This window comes from Falco cherrug, chromosome 1 (assembly GCF_023634085.1).
Source record: "Falco cherrug isolate bFalChe1 chromosome 1, bFalChe1.pri, whole genome shotgun sequence".
NCBI classification, from domain to species: Eukaryota; Metazoa; Chordata; class Aves; order Falconiformes; family Falconidae; genus Falco; species Falco cherrug.
The window spans coordinates 86,784,082-86,811,585 of NC_073697.1; the positions used below are offsets into that span (position 1 = coordinate 86,784,082).

The 27,504-nt window shown below is 46.9% G+C and overlaps 1 protein-coding gene across 25 annotated transcripts in view; it reads left to right on the forward strand.

Annotated features, from left to right (window-relative positions):
- Positions 1-27,504, forward strand: part of FBRSL1 (fibrosin like 1) — a 548,206-nt gene that overhangs the window by 474,638 nt on the left and 46,064 nt on the right. For all 25 annotated transcript variants that reach the window (XM_055703473.1, XM_055703559.1, XM_055703564.1 and 22 more), the window contains one exon: positions 13,998-14,043. In XM_055703473.1, coding sequence (XP_055559448.1) covers positions 13,998-14,043 — 46 coding nt within the window. The remainder of the gene's footprint in view (positions 1-13,997; positions 14,044-27,504) is intronic.

Here is a 27,504-nt window from a genome sequence, read left to right on the forward strand (position 1 = left end):
TATATTTGACTGCTTTAATGTTTTTTGCAGCCCCACCCAGATAGTTGCTGTAGTACAAAAGAAATAAATTTGGAAGAGCTGCATGGGTGTAGCCAATCACATATTCACCCTATTAGCTTCAGCTGGCTTGTGGAGTTCCTGTACCCAGAACACTGAGAACACAGAGCTTTTTTGAAATAAAACTAGCTGTTCCTTATGTCATAGCAGTTCATGTCTGTACAGATGGTTTCTCAAGTGGAATTGCCAGTAACATCATCAGCAAAGGCTCTGAATGATGTTTTTGGCTCATTTGGGTTTGGGGGATTTTTTGTTTTGTCTCTCTGATTGTATTCATAAAGAAAAAATTGCAAAGAAAAGAGCCAAAGGAAAGTCAAGAAGCATTGTACAAGAAGGAAAAGATCATAGCAGGGAGGCATAAAGTATTGGAAGTGAAAGACGATTCCCATCTATTGGGGATTTTCTCAAGAATGTGAATGTACACATCTACCAGAAGAATGGGAAAAGAAGGGCTGACACTTCGTGGGGTTCAGACAAAAGAATATAGATCCTTGTCCCTTTGCAGCAAGTGGTTCATGGAAATGGAATTGTCCTGTCAACGCAGGGGGGGGAGTTCCTGTCCAGAATGGATCACAGCACGATGGTGACTGTAAAGAGGTTTTCTCTTCTACTACCTTTCTCCACAGGGCATTTACCTGAAGAGCGTAATTAGGATATGCATCTGGAAAAACACACCGCCAGGCACAGATACAGTAATGCACTAGAGCCCAGGTGTGTTTTAGTCTACTGTGGACAATGGAGAAGAAATGAGATGAGCAGCATCAAAACCTGCTTCCCATGAGCTCTCTCTTCCCATGTCTACTTTGGTTCACGCACGTACAAACCTCCTTCTGTAAGGGAGAAGGTTAGGCCACGAAAGAAGTTTGATTTAAAAGAAAACTTGAAAAAGAGAATGAAGGCCTGGCGGGTGAGGACAGGAAAGATTTCCGTGCTTTGGTCAAGGGCACAAAGAGGTGGACAAATCCGCTGGCGTGGGGTTTGTCGCACGGCTGTTGGTGCCACAGCTGATTTCTCGAAGAGCCGGGAGGTGGTGAAGGAAGTTTGTTGTTGGCAGAGTTAGTCTGAGATTGGGGAGGGTGGTGAGATGCAGGAACTGAGACTCTTTTAGGTTTTCTGGAGACTAGGATGAGAAGATTGTTTGTGAAAGCAACTGGAATGGGGCATGGAAAAATCCAGGAAGGCTGTTTTACCCACGGGGTGAAACTCTCTTTGGTTTGGACTGTAGCCAGTGGCACAGAGTAACAGAAACTTTCAGATTCGTGCATCTGCTGCTTGGCCAGTCCTCACTGGAGACTGTCAGGGCAAATGGAGCTGCCTGTTCTGGAACCATTTTAGCTCGAATCAGCTCCCAGAAGACGGTTGTTAATAACTCATGTCTCACCAGCCCTCTCCTCCATCCCTCCACTCCCTAAAAATTGGGCTGAGAGACTGTGCAGGAATTTGGGCTCTCTCGGGTAGGCCGGCACAAGGCGACGGGCTCTTGCTGAGGTAATCTGCTAAAGCCATTGCTGTTGTGCAGAGCAGCCACAATTCAAAGCGCAGTCGTGTTTGAACACTGGACTGACTTTTCTGTCTATTTTAATGCGTTAAACAGGGCTGTGCATTCAGCGGTTATTTGTATAAGCATTCTCCAGGCATTTGAAAAAGACTTCTGTTTTCCAGAAAAGAGGAGGAAAGAGGCCGGAAGGGACTACGTGGGGCAGGGTAGGGACAAGCGATAGGGGAACAGCCAAAAAAGAGGGTTTGGGCTGAGCTTGTGTGTGGGTGACTGTGGGCAGACATGGTGCTGCACGTAGACTTGGTAGGGCTCCCCCACACCTGGTATTAAATCAGAAAAAAGCCTTCCACCTTCTGTTGCTGGGAGTTATGCTCTTTAGAGCCAAGTTCGACAGTTGTTATTGCAATTTTGTGGTGCTCTTTTGATTTACAGCTGTTTTTACGACCATTGAGACAGCCACAAATCGAGGAAATCTCATAAAACAGAGAGTAAACGTCTCCTTCACAACCCAGGCAGAGTTTTGGCATCCGTGCTTATTCCATAGAGCAGGATGTGTAAACAATATTGTGTCCCCTGAGTGGTTGATATCAGTACGGTTAAGTGGTAACAGCTTGAAAAATGCATTTCTCGTATATTAGCGGTAAAACTCGAAATGGGCCCCCAGGCTAAAGTAAATTGGTGACATTTTGCAGCAGAAAGGGAAAAAAAAAAAGGGCAAGGATTGGAAATGCGGAGCCCCAGCTTTGAAAGCAGTGGGACTGGAGCCAAAGTTGGATTTATCTGCATTATTGCAGTACGGAAATAAATGGATCCACCACACTTGTTGCAAAGCATATCTAATTGGGGAAGACAGATTATATGTTGGCTGCACACAGTGGACTGCCCCCTTCACCACCTTCTTACGCAGAAGATGAGGTCAGTTAATGCCATATTTAATCAAAGTATAATGATGAGAGCTTCTTTCTGGACTTACTGTATAGCACAGGAAAAATGCTTGGTGCCCCTTTTCTGTAAAAAGTAGCTGAGTGCATTTCGCTGCCCTTGAATGAGTGAGGGGTAGGAAGCTAAATGGTTTGCAGATGTGAACCGTAGTCTTTCTTCCATATTTTTTCCTTCACAGCCTCTGTTTGTATGGAAATTTATATGCTGTCCTGGTTCCCTCTTTTTAGGTGTTCCTAATCCCGTCTGTTTGGTCTTTAAATACTACTGCACCCTGCGGTGTGCCTTCTGTTGCGGGCGAGGATGTCCATGTGCTGGAGCGGAGCTGTGGGGAAAAGCTAGTCCAACAGAGATGTTTTTTCCCTGAAATGCAGAAACACAGGACATTAGAGAGAGAAGGGTTGATGGGCAGCTTGATGATGAAGTTAAAAGAGTCAATCTGATAGACACTGGAGAGACGGCTTCTAAAATTTCACTATGTTTCAGGATCACCACATTCGTATTGTTCACCTAATGAATATTTAATGTTTCCTTCATGTATAGAGTTGCTGTTACCCAATTGGGGTGACTGGAGGTATCATCACCCTGTAGCTTCTTCGTTTGATTACGCGTGAGTCTGCTGAATGTGATGCGTGGTGGTCCAGCCCAGCTCAAATGAGTGTGGTGTCTGTTCGCACAGGAGAGCTATGAGAAGACTGTCTGCTTCACAGAGCCTGGTGGGGAGTGTTAAAATAAAAAAGCTGTCATTCCTTTCCGGGACTAATACTCAGGATCTGTTTGCCCATTTCTAATTAACCTAATGGATATTGTTCAAATGGGCACCTGCAAGGGTTCGTAGACCCATAATGCAGGTGGTTCAGGAAATGGTTTTCTCATTGGATCAGGAGAGGAGGAGAAGGCAGATGGCCCTTCATTTTTGTTTGATTCTGCTCTGCGGTGCTGTCTGAAAACAGCTAGGCTGAAGATGTTGAGTAAGGCTGTGGCAGCCCTCTTCTGAATTTCTGCAATTTCCGTGGGCAAAATGGGAATGGGCATTCCCCGAGATCACACACAAGCCCAGCACTGTTGGTGGTAAAGCTGCAGTGAATGGCATTTTTATCCAGAGGTCATTTGTTGAATTGTTTGCTGGTGTATTAATAGAAAGGACTGGGCAGGAGGTGGTTGCAGTGTTTGCTTATGAATGTCTTCTCGTTGGTAACATTTTTCTTAAAGTTTTACCTTCTGGAGTCATGTTGCTGCATGAGAACCTCAGCTTACATATATATTACACTTTAAAGGAAAAATCCAGCTGTGTCTTGGTTGTGAGGATTAAAATTGAAAACTTAGAAATACAAATGAATGTTGGCAAATGCAGACAGGTGCCAAATGTGGTTTCCTTTAAAGATGTATTAGTTTTTATATGGGTTGATGTGAGTCCGTTTGGTCTTTATAATTATTTTGCATTGTCCTGGCACAAGCATGAAGCTGGAGAGCTGCAGCAGGTACTGACACTGAGGTAAAGGATGAGCAGTGCCTGAACCATAGTCCACTCGAACAGACAAATCTCCTAAATCACTGTGCTGTTACGATGTGTGAAGTGCTCGGAGGGGGCAGGGCCCATGCTGCTCCAGTATGATTCATGCGACTGTAATATTCATCTCGTAATAAGAATCTCTCCTACAGGTAATTCTGGTGGGATTGAAAATTTCCCAGTAAACCTCTTAGCGAGGCTGCTGAATTAAAAAGAGGAGATGCTCCTTAGGTGGTGAAGCCTGCCTGAACCACATGATCTCTGCAGTTACAGCAGGAGCTGTTCCAGCCTGCCGATGCTCCCACATCCAGGCGCATCCTTACGCTGGGTATCAGATGCTGGTGGGCCAGCGGACCCATCTAAGGAGCACTCGGTACCTTGGGGTTTGCCTGGGATTTGCCCTCACCTTCAGTGTGAATGCATCCCGCACACTGCAGCTTTGAGGGAAGGCAGGGATGTGTTTTGTGTCCAAACGGAGTCATTTTCCTCATAAAAGGGGAGCTCACTTCAGAAGCCCCATCCTCCTCCTGGATTGCACAGCTGTGAAAGGAGTGGACCTGGGAAAGAACGGTGCTTTTGTGCAGCACAGTTATGTGTTTAACATAATAAATGTTTATTGTCCTCTGGAGCAAAGGAGCAATAGGCTAAATTATAGCCCGGGGAGGGAAAGCTAGAATCATGAGGTATAGGCTGTTAATTATCTTTTTTTTTAGCTGTCATAATGTACTGGCGTTTGCCTGCAGCTCACCCCCTCCCACTGCTCCATTACCTCCACCACCGCTATCTCTAAAATATCTGCCTCCCGTACCACTGTGCCCTCCTCCTCTCTGGCCTCCTGCTCTTTCATTTGTAAGGCATCTCCGGCCTCCGGAGAGATTTGTGACTTCTCTCCCAGCAGCCGCTTACGGTGATAAAGGCCCTCAGACTGCCTCTCTCTGATTAATCAGCGCTCGTGCAGCCTCGATAGGGTGTTAATTTGTAAACTCAGTGGACAGGCAGCCGTGATAAGCCTCCGCAGCTGCTGTGTGTCTGCCGGGGGGGATGGGCAGATAAGGCTTCAGCCCTGGGACGCAGCCAAGAAATATTTTGGAGCAGTGAATTAGAAACAACAACAACAAAAGAGCCTTCTGCAGAGGCACTCCTTTGAGGTTGCTGCGGGTAATACAGCGAGTTTCAATAGCAGCGGACAAGAGCCGCCTTCCTGATAAGCTCCCTGACCCCCCAGCCCAGGAAGGGGCCCTGTCAGGATTGCATCCCCAGCTGGGGATTTCTGGTAGAGGGATGTCCATGTGTCAGGATCCAGGACAGGACGACGGAGTCTTCTCTGGATGTGATGTATTTATTGCAGTTAGCCTGACCCTTTTCAGGGAATTTGATGCTGGTTTGTTGGAGGGCTGTCTGGCAGGACACGTCACTCGCAAAAAAAGGGATGGATACAGAGGGTGTCCAGAACAGCACCAGTGTCACATGGTTTTTGAGTGTCCCCAGTGGTTTGCTGAGTGATGTGGTTCACATAAAGTGCTATACAGGGTTCACTACATAGCCAGCATATGGATTAAAGATGAGAAGATAGCATTTCCCCTAAACAGCAGACCATTCTGAGTGGTCTGAGACCACAGAGTATTGCAGTTGTCCAAGAAATAGCAAAGTGTGGTGTTAAGCTTTGGAATACCTAGGCAGATTGGAGCAGGCTGCAGTGGTGACAGGCATGTATTCTGCTTATCTGTTCAAGGGGGTTATATCAAATGTTTTTATTGTGTTCATGCAATTTACCCTTTTTTATTGAATCGATTATGTTTTCTTCAAAAATTGAGTGGAGGAGATATTTCGCTGAATTTGTATCAGCTCTTTGGTTCAGCTGAATCCTATGATTCTGCCATCGTTGGCCTCCCTAATTGTTCTAATATTTTCTGACAACACACAACAGACCATGGGGAGCAGTTCCTACCCTGTCTGCCAATGCAGGTTGTTATTCAGTATGCTTTTGAACTGCAGCAATTCTCAGACGGACAGTGACCTTTTTATGAAATCAAATGTCTTGCAAAACCCTCCCGGTCTCTGAACTGTGATTTATAGCCATTTGTGTTGGAGAAGGCTGCAGGTGGGATTTGGGTGACATGTAATTGGTTAAAAGATAAAAAAAAAAATGAAGGTTGCCCTGCTGGTACAGTGATGGCAGGAGCTACAGGAATGAATTGCTTGGCAGTGCAGAGCCTGGCCCTCCTCCGCCCGCCCTCCTCTGTCAGTTGCCAAGTCCTGTCTGGCAGGCCATTACAATGATAAATGCAGGTAGCTGGCAAAGACCACAGCTGAGAGTTTGTTCTAGCGTGCCAAGCCCTGCTTGGCATTCCCAGTTGGTGCCAGCATTTGCACTCTTACTCAGTTTGACGGAAACCAGGACATGAGGTGTGAATTTATGTCCGCATCCTTCCAGGAGAGAGTTGGGATAATGAAATGCCAAGGCAGCCCTGGGAGCAGCAGAGTAATTTGGTAGGTACCAAACAACAGTCTGCCACCTGTCATTTGCAGCACAGTCCCTGCTCTCCCCCATCACTCTTCCTACAATGCAGCCTTTGAATTATAAGAAGTTTTAGGTAGTTCTGCAAAGAGCACTCGCCATTCCATTTGATTTAGTGCAAATAAAAAACTGTATCCCAGCCAAATAGATAGTCTGGCTAGATAGTTCCAAGCTGTAATGACAATAATACAAACTACTGTAGCAGTATGTTACGTAGCTTTCCCAACCTTTCCTACTCATAGGCAGGTTTTCTCCTGCGTTTGTAGCAAAAGCTAAACCGGTAATCAAGTCTGTGGTTGCCTAAGTCAGCGTCTGGTAATGGAAAAATTTAAAATGTGGAAGTCCAGGCTGAAAAGCCTGCCTGTTCAGCAGGGGGATTGGCTCTCGGGAAAAGACATGAGATCTCTGAGGTTTGAGGTGTGTAAAAACAGATCACATAAAGCCCTTTTATAAGCGTATCGTGGAGAATTGTTTTTCACTGACTGGGGCATGTATCAGTTGCCCTTATGGTGGGCACGTTGCTGCCTCTGACCTGTGGCAAGAGGTGCAGCCTGATCGGTGACACAGGGAGCGGACTGCCCGCTGGATGCTGCTCTGACCAGCCCTCCCAGAAGCTATGCTGGTGGTGCTGTCCGTGAACACAGAAGTGAAAACAATCCCGTGTGAGAAAGAACAGGAATGTGGACTTCACATTCTGCTGCTTTTTTTTTTTTCCTGCTGACTGGAACTGGCACTGGCACTTGCTTGGTTGGAATAAGCCAGGATGTGGAGTGTACGAACATGTAGCAAAGGGGAAACCAGTGCTGGCTAGACTGGAAAATGGCCAGGAGTGTACACTCAAGGTAGGGTTTAGTAGTAGTTTGGGAACTGAGGTTTAAGGGAGGAGGATACCGAGATAAGGATCAAGTGCACCTTAATTTAAATTGGGACATGCAGACACAATAACATCGAGCAAGTATTTTGGCTGGGTTTAATGAGGGACAGCTGGAAGTCTTCTTTTGTGATCAGTGTCTGCAAACAGCTGAGGGACCTTTTGCAGCTGTATGACCAGCCTTGGTGAGGCCCAGGAACTCCCCAGCTTCCTCCCATCTCCTCCTTTACTAAATTTTTTCTCAGTGCATGTGTTTGTTTATTTATTGGAGCTGAGCTGGGAAGGAGAGGGAGTTTGATCTTTTCCTTTGGGAGACAGCAACTGCTCAGAGGAAGATGAATCATAAAGCATGGCTAATGGAGGGGATAGGAAGGGGAGAACTCTGGGCTGTAGCCATTCTCCAGGGGCTGGAGGGGTGGTGTGAGAAGAGAGGGAAGGCAAGTTAGCCAGCCTGTGCCCTGGGGCTCTGATAGCAGACATGCTGTAGGTCAGGCATCCCGCTGCTTTCGGAGCATTAGGTCACCCTTTGTCACGGTGAGAAGCACATCTGTGCAATAAGCCAGCAGAGCACAGCAGCATATGTTTAAGAATTACAGTTGCTGCTTAATCTAAACTAGTTTAGTCTCTCCCAAAATGGTTGTAAAGCAATGAGGAACATGCTCTGGGTTCAGAATGGTGTTACTTTGAGCTTGTCACCATGCTGCCAAAGGAGATGGTCCAAAACAAAACCATAATGTCAAACTTGCAGAGAAGCTTGGCTCCTCATTGCCCTGCGCTAACTGCATCAGACTCTATACGGCATTTCCTTCGGTGCCTTCCAGTCGTCACCCGCTCTGCCTTCCTTTCCGTTTGCCATCATGTAAATTCAGTTTAATTCAATGGTGAATTGGGACCAGTGATCTCTGGTTCTAAGCTCTCTATGGCCTAATTTAATTCTTTGTTCCCGGACTTGTGCTAGCTTCTCAAAGGGGCTGTTGCAAAAAATAGTCATGGTTATATAAACTGCTGAGAGAAATAAGCGTTCTTGGAAGAAAGTGACGAAGAGAGCAGTGCACTGTGAAAGGCCCCTTCCAGGACTGTCACAGTACTGAATATGCATGTGCTAAACGAATGCGAGGTGGGAACCTAAACGAGCGAGCGTGCTGTTGTATGGAAGTACCATCCCAGAAGCATTTTGTTTCTAGTGGACCTTCTGTAGAGTGAACTTCCATGCAAGATAGAGAGGACGCATCAGTACCTCCCAGAGATGGCCTTGGATCAAAATTGAGCTAGAAGTTATCTGGGGCATTTAAGGCATTGCCATTTCAGTAAGGAGTGCCTGTTCAGGGTGTTTGTTCTGCATGTTTCGCTGTGATGTGTTACGGCGTAGCTAAAGGCACAGCTAAACTTTTAAGATTGTTGCTGGAGATCTGTCTGGCATTCATTCTTGCTTGGGGAATATTATTTATTAGTTCTTATTTGCATTGGACACTGACAGGCAGAAGTTCGTGAGTGATCCTGACCATCAGCTGGAACCAAATTTTTCAGAACCACCTCGTCACCTTTCAAGTATCTAAATGGATTTTCAGAAATGCTCCATAGGTGGTAGCTCCGGTCAGGTCGGTGCCCCAGGGGCAGCTGTGGAGTGCTGAGCCCTCTTGAAGGACCAGCCTGTAAACTCCGTATGAAGATAATCACAGAACGCAACGTGCATTTGTAGAAGTCCAGTGTGTATCCTGTTCCCTCTTGCTTAATCCCTTACACAGCTGGGTTGTGCTGTGTCCCAGCCAGCTGTGTACCGCGATGCTGGCTTTTCCTAGAAGGTGTCACAAAAAGGCAGTTCGTGTATGTCTTACTCCAGCTTTTTTTTCCTGTGATGGTGGTGCATGAAATGACTGATTTTGTTTTGTCATCTTAACTGAGCTGTGATTGCCCTCCAAAAATAATCCTCATTCTGAAGAGACCATAGGTTCCCTTGGAACATCCCCTCACAATGCAGGCAGTGTTACCCATGGGTTGCTTCTATATTTTTGAATACTTTCTTGGTCTTAAGGGTGAATTTTAGTTTGTTTTTTGTGTGCATGTGTGTGATCTCTAGGTTCCCCTTGTACCTTTTCATATGTATCAATTTCCATTTCCTATAGAAGAATCACAAGCCAAACACTACCTTCCTGTTTTAGTTACTGTTCTCATATTATTGAACGAAGGGGTCTGGCATGAATGACTTACAGAATCAACTGGAAGCTAGTAAAGCAATAACTGACGTGCTGAAGTTCTCCACTAGACAAGCGATCGAGTGGCATTGGAGTGGTGGGTAAAAGCAGGGGAAACAGATCAAAGGGAAGAATGAAAATTGATCCAGAATGTTCAAGTAGTGTCTGTGCTTTATGCTGAAAGTTCATCTAGGCATATTCAACACTTGTAGTTTGAAAATCTGGAGAAGGGTTTTCTTGTGAGCTTTTTAATGGTTGCTAAGTTCAGTAACAGTGTGAAAACAGTCTCTTGAGACTGGCTCTTGGCTGTCTAAAAGATAGGCAGGCATCCAGAAATAAAATGTAAACTATGTTTTGCTGCCTCCTTTTGTGCCTACTGTACTGGACCCAGATTTGGAGGGAATGCTCAGCTTTTGCACCATGCAAAAACATGCGTACTGGGTCCCTAACACCACATGCTTGTGCTCCTTGTGAACCAGAACAGCAGCCTTATTAGCAATTTCCCAGTGTCTTGTGATCAGACACCTGAAGTATCAGGCTTGGATCTGGTGTTCGGTGCTCGAGGAGACTGAGTGAAGATCTGCAGAGCCTCTGCTGTTGGTGATAAGGAACAGTTTTATTCCCTGTTAGCCATTTTATAGGCTACAGAGAAAGGGGGGGAAGCAATTACTGTGAGGCTTGACATAGTTTATAATGCTGTCTCTGTCAGATGATGTTGTTCTGTTATATATAATCATTAAATTATTAATCTGTGAGAGCTCTTACACCTTTCAGCTGCCTTGGGTTAGTGGGAACCAGGATGGATGAGGCTTGGACTTCATTATGCCTGGCTGTTCACCTTCGAGGCGAGGCTGTGTGACACCCTTTGTGGTTACCACCTTACGTTCTGAGCAAAAAGCTGCCTTCGCTAAGCTTTTAGTGCTGAAAATTGAATCAGTGTTTATATATGTGCTGGGTTCAAGGGGAGGAGGGATGAGGCAAAGCAGAATAAGGTAGAAAGGTGGTTTTTCTCCGCACTGTATTCAGCCTGGTTTCAAACTGTCACAGAACTGGGTGGGGACGTTCTCCCCTTAGATCTGATGCAGAAAAGAAAGAAAATCAAAACGGGACAGAGGATTGCTAATTTAGTTGTATAAAGCACAAAGGGGGACCTGCAAGGCTTGCTGCAGAGCTTAGTATGTCGGCAAAAGGGTGCTGGGCCTTAAAAGTTTCAGCAGGGAGAGGCTACCTTAGAAACTGCTGTGCTCTGAAAGCATTTGTGTGTTTCTTGCTTTGGGGACAGATGTGAGGTAGGCTTAAAACGCGGAGGTTGTGACTGGGGCTGAGGGTGGGACTGTGCAGGCAGCAGCTTTATGACAACGTGCCTGCCCGGGGCTCTGCCGCAGTGCTGGGGGAGGTGGGCAGAGATGCGCAGGGAAGGCCAGAGGTGGCCGTGGGCTTCGGGCTGGGGGTGGCTCTGCCCTGTGCAGCAACACGAAGGAGTTCGGGGGCAGTGAAAGGCTTGAGGGGTGCACGGAGCTGTGCCAGCTGCCCTTGTCCCTGAGGTGGCCCTTTGGATGGAGACAGGAGGCAATGGGGGAGTGGGGGGGAGGAAATTTCTCATTTCATTTCATAATTAAAAGAAGTGTGATTTCCTGGGATGGCTTGAACCTTTCCACATAAAGGAATCCAAATGCCTGGTTTTGCTCACAGGGGAAGAATTCCACTTTTTTTTTTTTTTTTTTTAATCCCTTCTTAAACATATGCAAATGATTTGCTTGAAACAGCAGAAAATTTGGGAGGGGACTTGTTTTAGCAGATGCGTTGGTTTGCTGGATTTTTTCACTCATTAGTGGGCTCCCTCAGACACATAGGTTTTATTGTATGCTTCCTTTAAAGGGTGACTGATGGAATTGAATGATGTATTCAGGCTCTTCCTCCCCCAGCTTCCCTCCTGCCTTTACAGCAGCTCGCAGAATATCCTATAGCACAGGCGTTCACTGTTTCAGAATGGTGCTCATGCCAAAAACTGCTCAGATCTGGAGCTAGAAATCACCAGAAGTGAGAGCAAAAGTTACTGTAAACTCTAGGTGTGAAGGTTTGTGTCTGTAAACTGTGGCTGTGATGTTGAAAACACTGCTCTGTAAATGTTGACTCTGCTTGTTGAAGGCGGTGCCACATACTGGTATCGGAAGACTGAGCAATAATCCCTGTGTTTTATTTTCCTTTAAAACTGAATTTTCTTGCTTGACTTCCTTAAACATTGTTTTTCTATAGTCTGGACGTGTAGCGCTGCAGTCTTTAGCTCACGGTGAAGCAGTGCCAGTCTGTGTTAGACCCTCGGTACGGAGCTGCCCAGACGAGTGAGCTGGCGGTGGGGAGCGGTGCTGGTGGGACCCCCCTTCCCGGAGCAGGTGGGGTGCGGGCAGCAGCTTGCCCCGCACAGCACCCAGGAAAGGGCGGCTCTCGCGAGCGGCCTCTGCCCACCGGGCTCCTCTGGTGGGCTGCACGCCCGCGTCAGGAACTGGCACTTAGGATTTGTGGCTCAGCTGCCGAGTTACTGCTTGGGCTTTAGCGCAAGCCACGCCAAAGTTTCGTTGCCTATAGAATGGGGGAATCTTACTGATCCACCTGCCACATGTCCTAATGCTTGTGGAGTGCTTGGAGGCTAGGTCCTGGCTTTGTGTAAGCTGTTAGTATGGGTGAGCTCCAGAGCCTGCAGATGTGTTCTGCATCCGTGGTGACTTTGTGTTGATTACAAGTGAAAAATCTCTTAACAATGGGTTGTAAATTTGGAGTTGGCTGTCAAACGTTTTATGCACCACTGTTGTTGCTGCTGTGTGACGCTGTTACACTGTCTTTGCAAACCAGCCTAGGCAAAACCTTGTTTAATCCTGGTTCTTCCTCTCTTTAATCCATGCAGTGAAGGGATCGTGCAGGTAACTGATTTTCCCTAAGATTTTAGGATCCTTTTGCTGAGCTGTGTAATGACCATACATGCCACAGCTACACCTGCAGCTTTGTCGTGGACATGATTCAGAATTTCTTTCTTGTGTCTCAGCCTCAACGTATTTTTTCATGTTGTTTTCCCTCTCTTTTTTATGCATTTGCATTAAGACAGACATTCAGTGCTTGCAGTGCCACTTTCCTTAGAAATAACATTAAGAGATCACTCTTTCTTGCTTCTTACTGTATCTCATGCAGATCTTCTTGCATTTTACTGTTTGTTTTTTTCCTTCTGAGTCGTCATTTAAAATATATAACAACGTAGTACAATTCACAGTGCTCTTTATCATGCAAATCTCCCAAGGCACCTTAGAATAAAATAAATAAAATCAAAAAGAAAATCAACTTAGTTCAGCCAGGTGTTGAATTAATGCATTGTTTTTAAAGCAGAGCCAGGGGAGAAAGTCTTTTTTCACTTTCAGTATCTTTTGCTCTTCAGCTTTGTACTTCACCCCATTTTATTCATGTAGCAGTCAGTGCCAAAACGTCGATGATATTTTCAGCTATCTTGTAGATGGTAGTAATGTTGATCGTGCTCCCTGCTCCCAGACCAGCTTTGATTCTGGAGAGGCTACTTGCTATTTAATCAGATAGCGAAGAGGAAAAGCTTATGCTGAAATAGGTTGACTGTTTGATATCAGTGGGGGGAGGGAAGGAAGCCATCAAATTAACTCATAAAAGCTTTATTTACGATGAATGGAGTTTTTTTCCCTGTCTGTCATTATCATCTTCTCTGTAACCCAGTGACCCTGATTATCATGAAGCTGTTTACAAGGTTTAGGTTAATTGGATTTCTTTAACTATTTCCCAGAGCTGTGAGGAGCACAAATACACTGCCGTGGAGTTCAAACAGCATAGTGCAACCCAGTTTGCAAGGAGACGGGCTTCTTCCAAGAGGAAGTCATTTTATTTCATACTCAACTAAGTGCATAGCAGCATGTACCTATCATTTGGCATAATATTAAATAACACCCTCGTTCATACGGATGTGTTCAGTTGCAACTTGTGTTTCCAATACACAAATTACATTTTGCATGTTCAGCAAGAAATGAGCTTATTTTCAACGAGAGAGGCTTTGAAATGTTTTTGGTTCTATTTTTGTTTTCTTCAGCTTGATAGCAGTTTCACCGGTTTTGTTTTTATATGAGGAATCATGGATAAAATAGCTGTGCATTGCATGGCTGCCTAAATAAACGAGACAGGAGGATATAGAGGGTGAGATCAGGACAGGACTTGTGTACGCTTTGCTTTCATCTCCTTAGGATGCATGCTTGTTCTGTAATGGCACAACATTGCACCCTCCAGGTGCCGTGTGTAATAGCAGGTCTACAGATAGCCGACTTGTTTTATGAGCTGTGTTTTTGTCAGCAAACCTTCCTAAATTCTCCTTTAGTATTACTCACGCTCTTTTTCTCCTTCTTTTTCAGGCTTCTGTAGGCTCTGAGAAGCTGTTCTCCCCTGCAGCAAATAAAGGTAAGTGATCTGGAGAAACGCTTTCCTGATCTTAGAGCAAGAGATTTGAGCTGTGAATCCGTATCATGCGAATAGGAGGACATTGGTTTTGCCAGCACCTTTGATTTTGCCACACACATTGTCATAAAGATCAACTTTACAGGCTTGTGATGATTAAGCTAAAATTTAGAGCTTCATTGTCTCGGTGTGGGGTGGGACTTCTTCCCTACCAGTTACAAATGTCTTAGAGGGAGGGATTACTGACAAAGGAGAAGTCAGCCTTTACTGTAGGGAATATGCTCTTCCCTCTGATATAATCAAATCCTCATTTCTTTTAAACAAATCAATATTTCAGTGTTATCTGTGTTATCCTTACGAGGGCTGGCACATCCCTCTGCTGCCAGCGCGCACAGAGCGTTTGTGCCTGTACATCTCGGTTCTCCAAAAGGAGGTGGAAGGTGCTCAGCGCGTTGCAGGGTTTCGGCTCCCGCTGTTGCTGTTAATTGAGAGTTACCTGTGATGTGTGCCGGGTGTTGCTAAGAGACTGCGCCGTTCCAGATTCCCCTTGGGAGGTACAGTGACAGATCGCTAAATACACCGAGCCCTCCTCCGAGGGCTCAGTACAGCCGTAAAAGTGGGCTGCTCTAGTTCCATGTGTTCCCGGGGATAATCTCACAGAGATGGAAACTGGGCAAAAATGCTGACGAAACAGCCTTGGAGAGGGCACAGCGTGGAACATGATGGAAAGCTTTGCACTGAGAATGGTTCCACTTTATCGTGCAAGGAGGTTGGTGGCGTGGCTCTGAATGAATTGTCGGGTTGCGTGGCTCTTTGCAGCATGCCCAGCATTGAGCTGAGAATAAAATCGGTTCAGAGCAATAATGAACACGAGGGACAGGCGGATACCCCAAAGAGGGGAGATGAGGCCCATTAATAGGAAGTGATGAAATAACCTTCTTGTGTTATTTCAAGAGGGCCAAGAAAGGAATAACTTGCAGTTGTGTAGGAGTAGGTGCTGGCCATGGAAAGGCGTTTTGGTGGTTGTGTGCTCCATCACCTGGATCCAGGCCCAGTTTATAGCTGGGCTCTGTAGCAGCAGTAAGTATTAGGAATTCTCTTTCCTTCCAAGCTTTGCAGATTTTCAATGCCAAATGTGGAAACCGATGACAAGCCCATTATGTTATTACATTTGCAGATATTTTTACAAAAGTATGCAGCTTTATCTGGGGGAAGGAGGGAAGTTTAAACAAATGGTGGGGAAGAACATTTCTCTTCTTCCAGCCTTGGCTTGCTGATAAGGCAAACCAGATTGCCCATACGGCACTGCCTCAGCAAAACAAAAATCTTGCCATCCAGCATAAATGCGTGGCACATAGATCTGCTGGAGGGGCTTATGTTGAAGCGTTAGCAGCTTTGTTGGCTCCTCCTTGTGCTGAAGCCTGAGATCCCCCACCCCGTGGTAGCACAGAGCAGCTCAGCAACATGATTTTTCAAAATACCTCCCTATCAGGAAGTTAAATGTGTGAATGCCTGTGAATTTGCTGTCTTGAAGTTTGTGTTCTGCTGTTTTTATCCATGTAATTAAGCGTGTTCCTGTTTGGTTTGCTGTGGGTGTAGACATTGCCAGCGTTGTGAAGCATTGGGTTCAGATCGTGGTTCTTGACTTGGGCTTCTCTTTTACCCTGGCCCTTCACCGGTGGAGCTTTGCTGATCAGCACGGGCTGATGGCAGGCTCGCTCTGCTGCGGGCTACCTCTGCCTTTGGCACTTGCGTTGAGAGCTGAGAGAAGTTTGTCTCAGTGAGATTTTGTGCAGAAACCCAAACAGTGCTAATCCTACCCCTTGCCCTGTTATCACTCCCACGATGCAAGAGCCAGATTTCTCTCTCGCACATGCAAATGAACACCGCCGCGACACAGCTAGGCTCTGTCGGTGATGCCATATGGCCAGGAGAAAGTGACTTTCAAAGTGGTGTGCTTAAATTCCTTTCGCGAGATAAGAGCCTTGATTTAAGGCCACGTTCTCCAGGGCTGGAGCAGTGGTGGCTGCGCAGGGAGGGGATTAGCTCAGCGCAGTTTCCTGGTGGGCACATGCATGGCACGGCACGTGCTCGTCCTCTCCCATGGGCATTTGCACTGTGCCCTTCCTCTGTAAACACTTGCAGCCTTTTTGGAGAGATATTAACTAGCAAACATGCAGCATCCATGCTACAGCTTTTATTGAAGGTAACCAGGCTTTTAAAACACAATAAAGTGGATTCATTGTCTGGTGCAACTCCCCCTGTTCCCACAAACTTTCCCTGGGGATGTGTTTGGCCCTGTGTATTTGTTTTATGCCGTAGTTTATCAGCAGCTTAGCAGTGCAATTAAGTATTAAGATAGACAGGTTTCGCTTATTTGAGGCTGGAACAGCTGTAAAACGTAACCTTTGACCATATTTCACAGCTCCACAAAAGGCCTGAGGAGCAGCATCCTTTGTCTGGGGCTCTCTGGGTGACGTTGGTCTTTGCCCCCTCCCTGCCGGGGCTGCGGTGGTGCTGCTCCTCCTTTTCACACCAGTTCATCTGCAACAACAGATGCATGGCGTAGATGTCCACTTTGGGGACCAGTCGCTATTATGCAGTGGAGAGAGGTGTCCTGACCCAGGGTGACCTCAGTAGTCACAGCTGCGAGATGGGCTGAATGGGGCACTTCGAGCTTCCAGGAGAAGAGGAGATTAAATCCTAAGGAAATAATAATTAAAAGTAAAAGCAGAGAATCCCTGATCTTCTCTGCTGACAGGTCTTTGTTTTCTGATGCAGAAAGCATTTGTTTAGCCAACTTGTCACTGCAGCACAGAGTTACAAGGGCATTTGCTGCCAAGGGCCGGGTGTTACATCCTCCTGGTGAATAAATCAATAAACAAATAATAAAGGTCTGTTTGCTCTCTCGTGCAGCTCCTTTCTCCCACAAACCTCCCAGCCAGTCCTTTGCTTTTTCTGAAGGGCAAGGGCCGTGCAGGGCAGCAGAGGCGCAGGCGAAAGCTGAATTGGTCCCTCTCCCCAGGTGGGTGGGTGAGGCAGAGGGAGTGACAGGGCTGACAGGAGGGCAGATGTGCGGTGGGTCTGAGGAGGTGAGAGGGACGTTCACCCCCACGTCGCTGGAAGGACCTCTGCCTGCCTGCCTGCCACGATGGTATTTTTAAGAGTGTGTGGGGCAGGATAGTTTGTATTTTAAGGACTTGAGTGTTGCATTCTCACTGTTGGCTCACTCCTGCAGCGGCCTTCCCTGATGGGGCTGCTGGAGGTGGCTGGGCTCTCTGCCACCTCTCCTTGCCCCGGACCTGCTGTGGCTCTTTTTCTACCACAGTGATGTTGCAGCTGTAGCCCAGGCGACCTGCTGAGTCCCCAGCATTTGAACCCAGGGCCACTGGCGGGTTAGGGTGAAATGAGCATCTTGAAGTAGGTGTTTCCTAAATGGCTTTAGCGTCAGTCGAGGGCCCTGACAAGGAGAACCTCCGTCGCAGGTGAGCCGGGCCCTGGGCAGGCCCTGGGTATGGAGGTGACACCAGTGAGATGGAAGGGGCAGCTGGGAGGTCCCAGGTCCCAGCTGAGACACTGTGGAGCAGCAGACCTGCACAGCCATGTCTGCCCCGCAGCCCAGGGGACACTGGGCAGCAGGGGGTAAGGGCTTTGAAGTTTGCTGAAGCCAAGTATGTTGCTCTGTCCTTGGACCAAGATGAAGCTGGACACGGAGGGAGCTGTGTAATCCATCTGTCTGGTGGCACGGAGCAACTGGCTGGGACCCAGCTTTGCTGCAGACTGGCGGGAGCCTCGCTCAGCTCCCTGCCTCGATTTCCCCCTCCTGCAAAATGAAGACTACTGCTTGTCAGCCAAGTGTGCTAAGAGACTTAATTAATGAATGTTTATCAAGCGATTTATCAAGAGATGCTTTTAATGAGAGATTCCATAAACAGTGCAAGGCTTCATTTTCATGGCAATAATAAATGACAGTGAAAATAAGTCTTATCCTTCCCCCGCATATGCACCTCCCAGGAAAAAATGATTGCTTACCCTCCACTCTCACTTCTCCCTGGGTTTCTAGGCAGAGGGCTTTGAAGTGCTATCTTTCATCATGAACTGTACACATCCTCAAAGCTCTAAAGCTCACAGCCTGTGTCTTATCCCTCTGACAAGAGGGAGGCAAGCTTTCTCGGCATGCAGGTCATAATTGTCAGCCATGGGATGTGCCGCAGCCACCCGCCCCAGCGGGCTAATGCAGCTTATGGTTCTTTGAAGTTCCCTCCCTTTATTTTCTGTCCTCTTGACCACAAAACTGTGCCTTGGGCCAGCAAGAGAGATTTCTTGTTCAGAGACGACGCTGAGCTCTGACAAGCACATGTGAACCAGAGAAGAACCCTTGTTCCTCTGAGATCACTGCTCCATAATGTTGTTGCCTTAAGGGGACTGTCTCTCCTTTTTCTCTCTACTGCTTCTCTTCCTTTTTTTTTTTCTTTTCTTTTTTTTTTTTTTCTGTTTAATTCAGCACTAAACTGTCACATTAAATCATTTTAGAAGCTGGAACTACAAAACCTCCAGTGTAGGACATGATGTTAAAAACTGATGGTTATTACTGTGAGAAGGGAAAGGAGGGGCAGCAGGGCAGGAGCAGGATGGGAGGGCAGCAAGTCAGCTCTCCAGGAGGAACCTGCGAGTGCCCAGTGAAGCAGAAAACAACCTGAACACAGCTGAGCTCAAAATAATGTGCTTGGCACAGGTTTGCAGCAGCACAGCTTAATGGTTGCTCAGTGCTGACAGGGGAATCAGGAACCCCGTGTCTCCTGTGCTTGCCCTGCTGCTTGTGCTCTGCTCAGCCGCTGGTCCTGCCGCCCTGGCCCTCTCTCTCCAGCTGTCAGGGTCAGAGGCTCCCTCTGGGCTGGGACAGCATCCCCTGTAATTGGGTCCCACTCTCCTCCAGGGCCTCTACCTCACTGCCGGGATGTAGGGCTTTCCATCACAAGGGGGTCCGCACTGACACAGAGCAAAAAAGCCTCACAGCACCCAGTCAGGCAGTTAGCTGTATTTTACAATAATGGAGGTCAGGAGAGATACCGTAAATTTTCCCGATTTTCTTGTGTGGGGTCCACAGCAGGGGTATGAGATGCAGGAAAAGCAGAGGTGCATCCTGTCTCTTGATCTCAGTTTTATCCCTTGGTTCTGCTTACATTTTGATGAGGTCACCATCTTGCATGTGATTACCTGCAGTCAGTGAACTTGAGGAGGAGGATCAGTTACAGCTGCATCTTTGGACAAGAGTCTGCTATAATTACAGGCATGCAAAAACTTCCACAGCAGCATCTGTAATAATAAATAAGTAATGCATTTATTTTGACAGCAACCACATCGCTATGATGTATACAGTGCTCAGGATACTCTGCAGCTGCCCTACTCCCTATGTTGCATCTTCTGTGATTTTATTGCATTCTTACAGTATTCTGTGTTTTTCATGAAATCCAGGCCCTCAGAGGATTGTACAGAAATCTAAGCTTTAATTTCATTTCTTAAGCAAGACTTTAGTCTTCCTTGGTACAGAGAAGAGCCTGGAACTCTGCTTCTTCTGTGTTTCAAAGCCAGCAGGCAGTCAAGAAGAAGCCCAGATACTTTGGGTTTAATCTCGTTTTAAAGATGGTTTGTGATCTGTAAATGTTTAGGGGGTTGGCAGTACTGGATACCCTGACCTACTTGTAAATCCAGCATGTGAGTCTGTCCCAGCATCCTCTTTTCAACAAGTTCTATCTAATTCTGTCACTGCCTGGATGAGAACATTAGCTTTCTAGCATACACAGGTATATAATTACACAGTGGCCTCAGAAGGAGGAGGACTTCGACTTTCAGACACTGTGGGTAACCAGGATAATCACCCAAGTCACAGCCAGTTAGCCACATTTCAAAACAACACCGAACACAGAAAATAGTGCAATAAATGTTGTCTTTCAGTCTTGCAGTTTTCCGATTTTGCAGGCTCTGGAAAGCTGTCAGCCTTCTCTTTGGGAATGGGAATACTCCCTGTCTCCCATTAGGGATGTTGTGTGTGTTTACCAGGGTATAACCATCCCTAGCCATAGAAGCTGTCTGTGAAAATACGATGGACGAGTCAGAGGGACCATTCACCTCAACCACACTGTCTGGTTAACTTCGTAAAATTCAGTTAGATTGCAAAAGTGGATAATTTATTACGTTCAGCACAAATTGTGTGTTGTGTACCTCCCCAGGTTAGAGCTGCCTCATGCGAGCAGGCAGGTTTTGCTTGCACCGTTTGCGGTGCGGTTTGCGCAGCTATCTCCGGGTTTGTCTCCTTCAAGTGAGCCAGCATAGAGCTTTCTTTGTAGCTTCAGGCTGCAGCCAAGCAAGTTGAAAAGTTGAATTATAAACATTTCCAGGCCTTCTGGTTGGTATCTCATGTTTTGTTTTGTTATTTTAAGGATGTGGGGTATGTTGCTGCATTCCTGTCAGTGGGATTAGAATGAATAGAAGCAATACTGTAGGAGATAAAATGTGTTTAATTATTTATTTGAGAATTACAGACTGAAATTGCTTTTTGATTTAAAGCATACAAGTCATGGATATGTTTTTGGAGTAAAGAGAGGCATGCAGAAACATATATATGCACAATTACCTAGGGTAATGTAAGAAGTCTCTTCGCTCAACTGCCCTTCCTCCGCAGAATTTGTTCATTTCCTTAAAGATTTTAAATTTCAAATGCGGCTTTGTTAAGTATCACGGAAAGCTTACTGCATGCTGTGCCTTGCCCACCAAAATGTAAATAAAATAAATGAAGTCTTCGTTGTATAAATGTTATGAAGTGGGTGGTTTATTTTCTTTAATTATACTTTTTATTTAAAATAAACTATAAAACCAAAATAATACATATCCTGAATGGGCCAGCACAAACTCATACTGATTGAGTAGGCACATCTCAGCTTTTCTCGGTTCATGTGAAACTAGATAAAAGGACCATCAAACTGTAAATCAGGAAAAAAGAAAGAAAAATAAATCCTTCCAGATGCATGTAGTAGTTTACATTGCCTAGACTTTTAAATGATGTTTGAAAGATTTCATCTTTTTCCTTCGTGTTTATAGTTTGCTTATCTGTTCTGGAGTAGCAAAAGCCGAGCTGGTAGGTCTCAGTAGTGTTTCCAGCTGCTGTCCCTGACTGCAGGACGCTGGTCCAGGTTGTCTCTCAGCAGCAGAAGGGTGCTGTGGGGCACCGATGGTAAGAGCAGCAGTTGCAGCCCCCACAAAGCTATTGGCTGTTCTCGATTCTTCTTCTAAAATACCTCAGAGACATGTTTTATTCATGTAAGATTTTGTAAAGCTTCAGTTTCCTAGAAAATTAAACATTGGTATAAACCTGATCCCCCTCTTCATGTGGACTAGCAGTGTGGTGCAGGACGAGTGGAGGTGCCCGGACCTCTGGTGCAGGTCTGAGCACGCTGTGGCCACCACATCCCCATGCAAATCAGGCTTGTCCCTCACGAGGGAGAGTCCCCTGCACCCTCCTCGACAGGGAGGTGCTGCCGGAGGTGTGCACCCACGCTGTGCACAGGCCTGGGCCTGTGCTGGTTTTCCAGGCTCTGCGGTACTCCTTGCCGTGGCGTGCTCCACCCCATGCTCTGTGTTTCTGTTTCAGTGGAGCTGTGTGACAGGTGACCGAGGGGCAGCCACCCTGTGCTGGGTAATAGCCCATTAGGGACTCCTGCAGACACAGTAACCCCCTGCTCCGTGCAGGTCACCGGCATAAAGCAGGGCAGCGTGACGATCGACAAGTAATTTGACAAGGCGATGGGGGGTAAGGAGGCTGGTGCAGAGGGGAGCTGGATCTGACCCCAGGTGGGCTTGTGTTTCCTTCTGGGCAATCAATGGGGGTGATCAATGAGACCAGGGCGTGCTGTTTAATTGCAAATGGATCTGGTTACTCTTTTGTGTGCAATGCTGGCAGGGTCCGTAAGTCCCAGCGAGGCCCCGCATCCAGCAGCAGAGCCTTCAAGAAAAGAGGATGCTGTCGGCATCGCACTCCTCCTCCCTCTCCTCTCGCTCACCCCCACCACCACCACCCCGACGATGCTGAGGCCTTCCTCCCGGGGCAGGGACAGGGACACGTGGCTGATGAGCAGGACCCTGCTGGCCCAGCCTGTGTGGCCAGCAGCAGTAGCCCATGCTGTGTTGCTGTTTGCAGGCTTTTTGGTGGTGGTTGGTTTTCTGGTTGGTGGTTGTTTTTTTTTTTATAGAGATATATAGATCTATGTTAGCTTCGTTTGAAATCGCCGCTGTAAGTGATGTAGCGCTGCAGCCCTGTCCCACGGGAGGGGAGGAAGGAGGCCAGGTTCGGGGCTTGCTTTCAGCCCACGGGGCTCCTGCCGTTTTCTCCTTTAATAACGGCGCAAGCCCTGCACGCATGTGCTCGCCACTTCTCTCACCTCCGTGCTTCGCTGACCATCCTTCCTGCTAACAAGGGCTGAACACAGTTCCCCGTGGAGCCTGTTAATGTTGCTGCTGAGCTGCCCGGGGACTCGCAGCGTGAGGCTTTCCTTCCATCTCTGCTGCTCTCGCGCTCGGTTCAGCCAGGTAAAGCCATACTGACTCCATTGAATTCACGGTATTTATTTGGGTTTACACCGATACAGAGAGCAGGACTTGGCATAGTGCTTGTGTTTGTGTGTCTGTGTTTCTGAAAAGGATACTTGTTCTAGTTTGTTGGGGTTTTTTCCAAACAGTAAATATTTTCTTGTAAATCACTGGGACAGAAAAGTGACTGCGGTGCTATTTAGTTCATTTATTTGCTTTAAATTGATGGCAGAGTCTTGCAGGAGGTAATAGGAAATTAAAATCTTTCTATATATTTTTTTTAACCGTCCTGCAAAATTTACTGCAGAATTATATCCCCACACTGGGATTCTGTCGGACAGTTCAAAAAGCCTGTGGAAAGGTTCTCGTTCGCTGTTAAATTTTAAAAGTGATTGAAGTAATTTTTATGGAACTGTTAAGTTTCTGAAGAAACATATTGGTTTCATCACTAATAAATTCTTCAAGGCTTATCCATAAGGGAACAGTCAGACTTCCAGATCTCTCTCCAATGAAATGGACATTAACTTTTTGCCCTGTTGGAGATACGTTCTCAAAAGGTATCAGCAAGGTGAGTGGCAAACCTGGGGAAGCCTCATTGCATCCAAGTACATCATCTGGCACTGTGGGGTGGTGGGTTCTTCACCAGGCAACCCGCTAATTTGGGTGGAGATTTTAGAAAGGAGGAGTTTGTTTTCAGAGGTGAGGAAGTAGATTGCAGACGGATTTATACAGATAAATCATGGTGTGAGGTTAAGCTTAGACCCCAGCATCTGTTTCTGAGCACCATCGTGTTCAGGAGAGGCTGCAGCACTGGAAAAGAGAGAGCGCAGCCTCGAAGTCCCTGTTTCTCAGGCACTCCTGTTGCTTTCAAAACAATATGAAATAATGTGTTCACTGTGCTTTTCCACTGCATCCAGAAACGCACGCAGTGTCTTCCTCCCAGTGAAAGGAAAGTATCAAGCTGGCTTTGTGCTTAACTTAGCACTCACAAGTGCCTTGCGTATGCGAGCGCAGAGCCACCTGATGAAAAGCAAATGGGCTAGGAGGGAAATAAAATTGTGTAATTGCCAGTTTCCTTCAGTTCCGCTCCCTCTCCCGTTTTGCATAAAGGAGGCTATTTAAGTCTCAGCTGGAGTGAGGTTTGGTAATAAGCAGACGTCTATGAACCTGCATCTGCTGATGATATCTACTTAGTTTATTCTATATTTCCTTATTTATTGGTGACCAGTTTTGAGAGAGACTTTCTCCTGAACACTCCTTGTCTTGCGGTGTGAAACCCATGGAAGAAGTTTGTCCCTTCAGGTCCACGAGTCCTTGTGACATCTTGGTAAGTGTAGGACCAGGCAGCACCGCCAGAGATCACGTCAGAGTGTGCAAACCCACCTCAAACTGCATTGACTCATGAATGTTAAGCTGCAAAAGCAAAGCCAGAGCCTGCTCCCTGGGAAGCTATCCACAAAGCAGGGTGGCAGAAAAGGGCCAGCCTTGTTGGATGAAGCAGCTAACATTTTAATTTTCTCAGTACTGCGTGATTTGGCTTCCAGACAGCTAAGCTGTCCCCAGCCAGTTGCTTTCCTACGTGGCTGGCCTTCTTTGGGCACAGTGAGAGGCGCTCACGGTACAAGGTCTGCAGAGACAACTTGATTTAATACAGGCTTAATGGCTGGAGGAAGAAATTTACAGTGTGAGCATTGAAAGTTTATACAATAATGAACGTTGTCATTATTTCTATTTATTGAACCGGTCTGAGCTAGAAACTTGAAACCAACAACTAGAATATGTCCATCACGTTCTGTACTGATCAATTTAATAACCAAAGTGGAGCAGATCATTTTATACCTTTCACTGGATCAACGAAAAAATTCTCTGAGCATAATGTACCTTTTGGCCTGAAATAATTCTGCATTACAGGCCAGTCTCTGGACCCTTTATGTCATTCCAGCAGTACACGCTGTAAAGCAGCCTTAGACGTCTGAGGACTCCCCACTGACAGTGGCAGCATAGTCAGCCAAGCTTATAGTCCTGAGGCCAGGGCAGAAAAGGGCTTGATTCCAGTGGCTGTGAGCAGCAGAGCACCCTCTTGCAAGCCGTGCAGGTGGGAGTAGTTCAGACACTCCAGATGGTGGTGTGAGCTGTACCAGGAGCCTAAGATGCCTATGAGGGCCTGTCAGTCATCTCAAGACTGGTCCAGTGAAAAATACTGCCTGGGCTACACCACTTGCAGTCTCCCCCAAGAATACCATTGTTTTCAACTAGGAATAGGCCAGCGTGGCTACATCTAGACCCAGATTTTGAAAATACTGCTACAGAAGCTCTCCTTTGCTCTCGTCCCTTCCCCTCTCCTCCCAACAGTTGAAGAGGACCGGGTCCAGGTTTTTGGCTCAGACCCATGCCTGCTGCATACATTTCCTCCACCAAATGGACACAACTATAAACCTCTTTCTGCATCATTTCCTGCAGGCCAGTACTAAACTTGCCACCCAGGTGTCCCCGTGTAAAGCCACTTCTTGCTGAGTCTGCTTCTGTTGCTGCTGGCGGGCTTGTCTTTGCGTGCTCACGGCAGGACTCCCACCACAGTGTGTTAATTTTAAACAAAGAGTGCGTTTTGATTTGGGAGGGTCTTTCCCATCAGGTCATATCAGAGTTTCTCTTAAAAGGGAAGGCTGGTTTTTGTTTTGTTTTATTTTCCCTTTTCCCCTCTTTTAATATGATCCCTGCAATTTTGTTTTCACTGAAATATTGACTGGCAGCATTGCAAATTGCCTGCATGCAGGCAGGAGCTTGCCAGCACTTTCTTACTCAGCTAGCCGTCAAGGTTGTGGATTCCACCACGAGCAGTGCCAGGAAAGCTGTTGATCAAAAATATTCCTAACATCTGTGAGTCCTCTCCATCCAAATGAGATGTAGTTACATTCTCCTTTTCCCTGCTCTCCTTCCAAACTGTTGCTTCAGACACCTAGAAAGCCCTGGTTGCAAATCATAAGCCGATCTCTGTTTGATTTGCAGCTCTGTTTCCAGCTCTGTTGAAATCCAGTATAAACTCCAAAGTGCCCTTCCCCCAAGCATAATATGTCAAAAACATCAGCCTCCAAGCAGAGAGCAGACAGGGTGCGTTTCTTTGCCCCATAACTCATTTGATCCAGATGCCGTCCCATGCTGTCCATAGCCAACAAGGAGAGTCTTGTGAGAGCGGCAGCGGGAGGACACAGCTCAGGGCAGCCCCCAGGCGTGCCTGCAGCCTCGCGCACACGCGTGTGAGAGCACACACGTTCTGCCAGCACGGGGAGGGGACGGGGGGCAGGCAGGGGAAAAGCCTGATTTCCCTTCCACCCTGTTCCTGCCACCACCACCAACTCACAAGCCAACTATTAAATAATTAACGTACCCAGTGGGGCAGGAGGAATCAAAAGCTGTTGTGTTCCCAAGTTTTCTCTGGCTCTGAAAGGCACGGTTTGCTGTGTATTCTGGCACCTCGGAGCGGGTTTTCCTCCCTCCTTCGCCTCCCCCTTATTATCCCGTATGTGTGCTGGAGAGGGAAGTGGCGTTCCCAGCCCAGCGGGGGATGACTGTTATTTCAGACTAGCAACAGGGGAAAAGGAACAGCCTGTTGCCTGATTGATGTTTGTTTTTTGTGGACAGACACCAAAGGTTCATTAGAGACGGAAGGTTTGGGAGGAGGCAGGGGGGCGGGGGGGGGGGCGGGGGAGGTGCTCGCTCTTAAGGAACTATTGTACCCCTGTGCACTAACCTGGGTCTGCACTTTCTTTGACTTCTGTGAATGTCTCAGCTGTACCGTTTTGGCCCTGGCAACTTTAGGAAAATATACACGCCACAGAGGTTTCAGCGAAAGCTCTGTGATGAGGGGATCGGGGGAAAAGGAAGGGGAGGAGAGAACAATGCAGTAGGTTTTGCTGTAATTAATTTCAAATGTGCTGCTCATCTCTTCTCCTCGGGTTTCAAAGGCAACGAGAGGAGTTTGCAGGGCTTTTCCTACCACATCTGCGTCTTTCCAGAGGTGGGGATGGGAAGACGTCTTTCCTTCCATCTGACTGGTTTGACCAGTCTGGCAGCGTGGAGCGCTGAGTGCAGCACAAACCGATGCTGAAAATGATGAGCTGTCCAGAGGGGGAGAAGAGGAGGAGGAGGGTGGGTGTGGAAGAGCTTCTTCTTACTTCGTTGGGTAGGTGAAGCTGGAGAGACCGAGGAGGTTGGTATTGGGTAAAGCAGGTTTCTCTGCAAAGAGTTGAAGTAAGAGCACGTGTCTTTAAATAACAAATGTTATTTGCTGCCGTCGTTGGTCCTGAAAAGCTTCCAGGTTACGGTGCAGGTGAGCTGTGTGGTTACAAGGCATTTAAAGGTGTGGGTCAAACCCTCACTTAATCATTGCTGACTTCGCACCTTTGAAGAATCTTCTCCCTTCGTGTAATTGTTTTGAGAACCAGTAAGTTCGTATTAAACCTTTGGTGGTGCGGCGTCTTGAATAGAAACCGCTCCTTGTGGTGGCTGTTCCGCAGCTCTGTTGGGCTGAGCTGTAGTGCACCCAGCACAGGGGCTGCCGGCTGCCATAGGGCACCGTCCTCATGTCCTTTGCCTTCAGGGCTCAGTATCTATGAAGCCACATGATTGCGGCAGTAAAGAGAAAGAAAATGGACCTGTTAGATTATTGACTTTACACCCTTCAACAAGATACCCAGATGCAAATTTGATAGCCCTGTGAATCTTAGCCAGAAAAATCAGTAAAACAGAAACTTAAACTACTCTAAATTACTGTTAGTGCTTTAACAGCTCTATTTTCAAATTGCTCTTTGCTTAGAAGCTTGCACTGAACCCTGGAGCTGGTGGATAATGACCTCTTGTTTAAACACGTGACTACTTTATGAT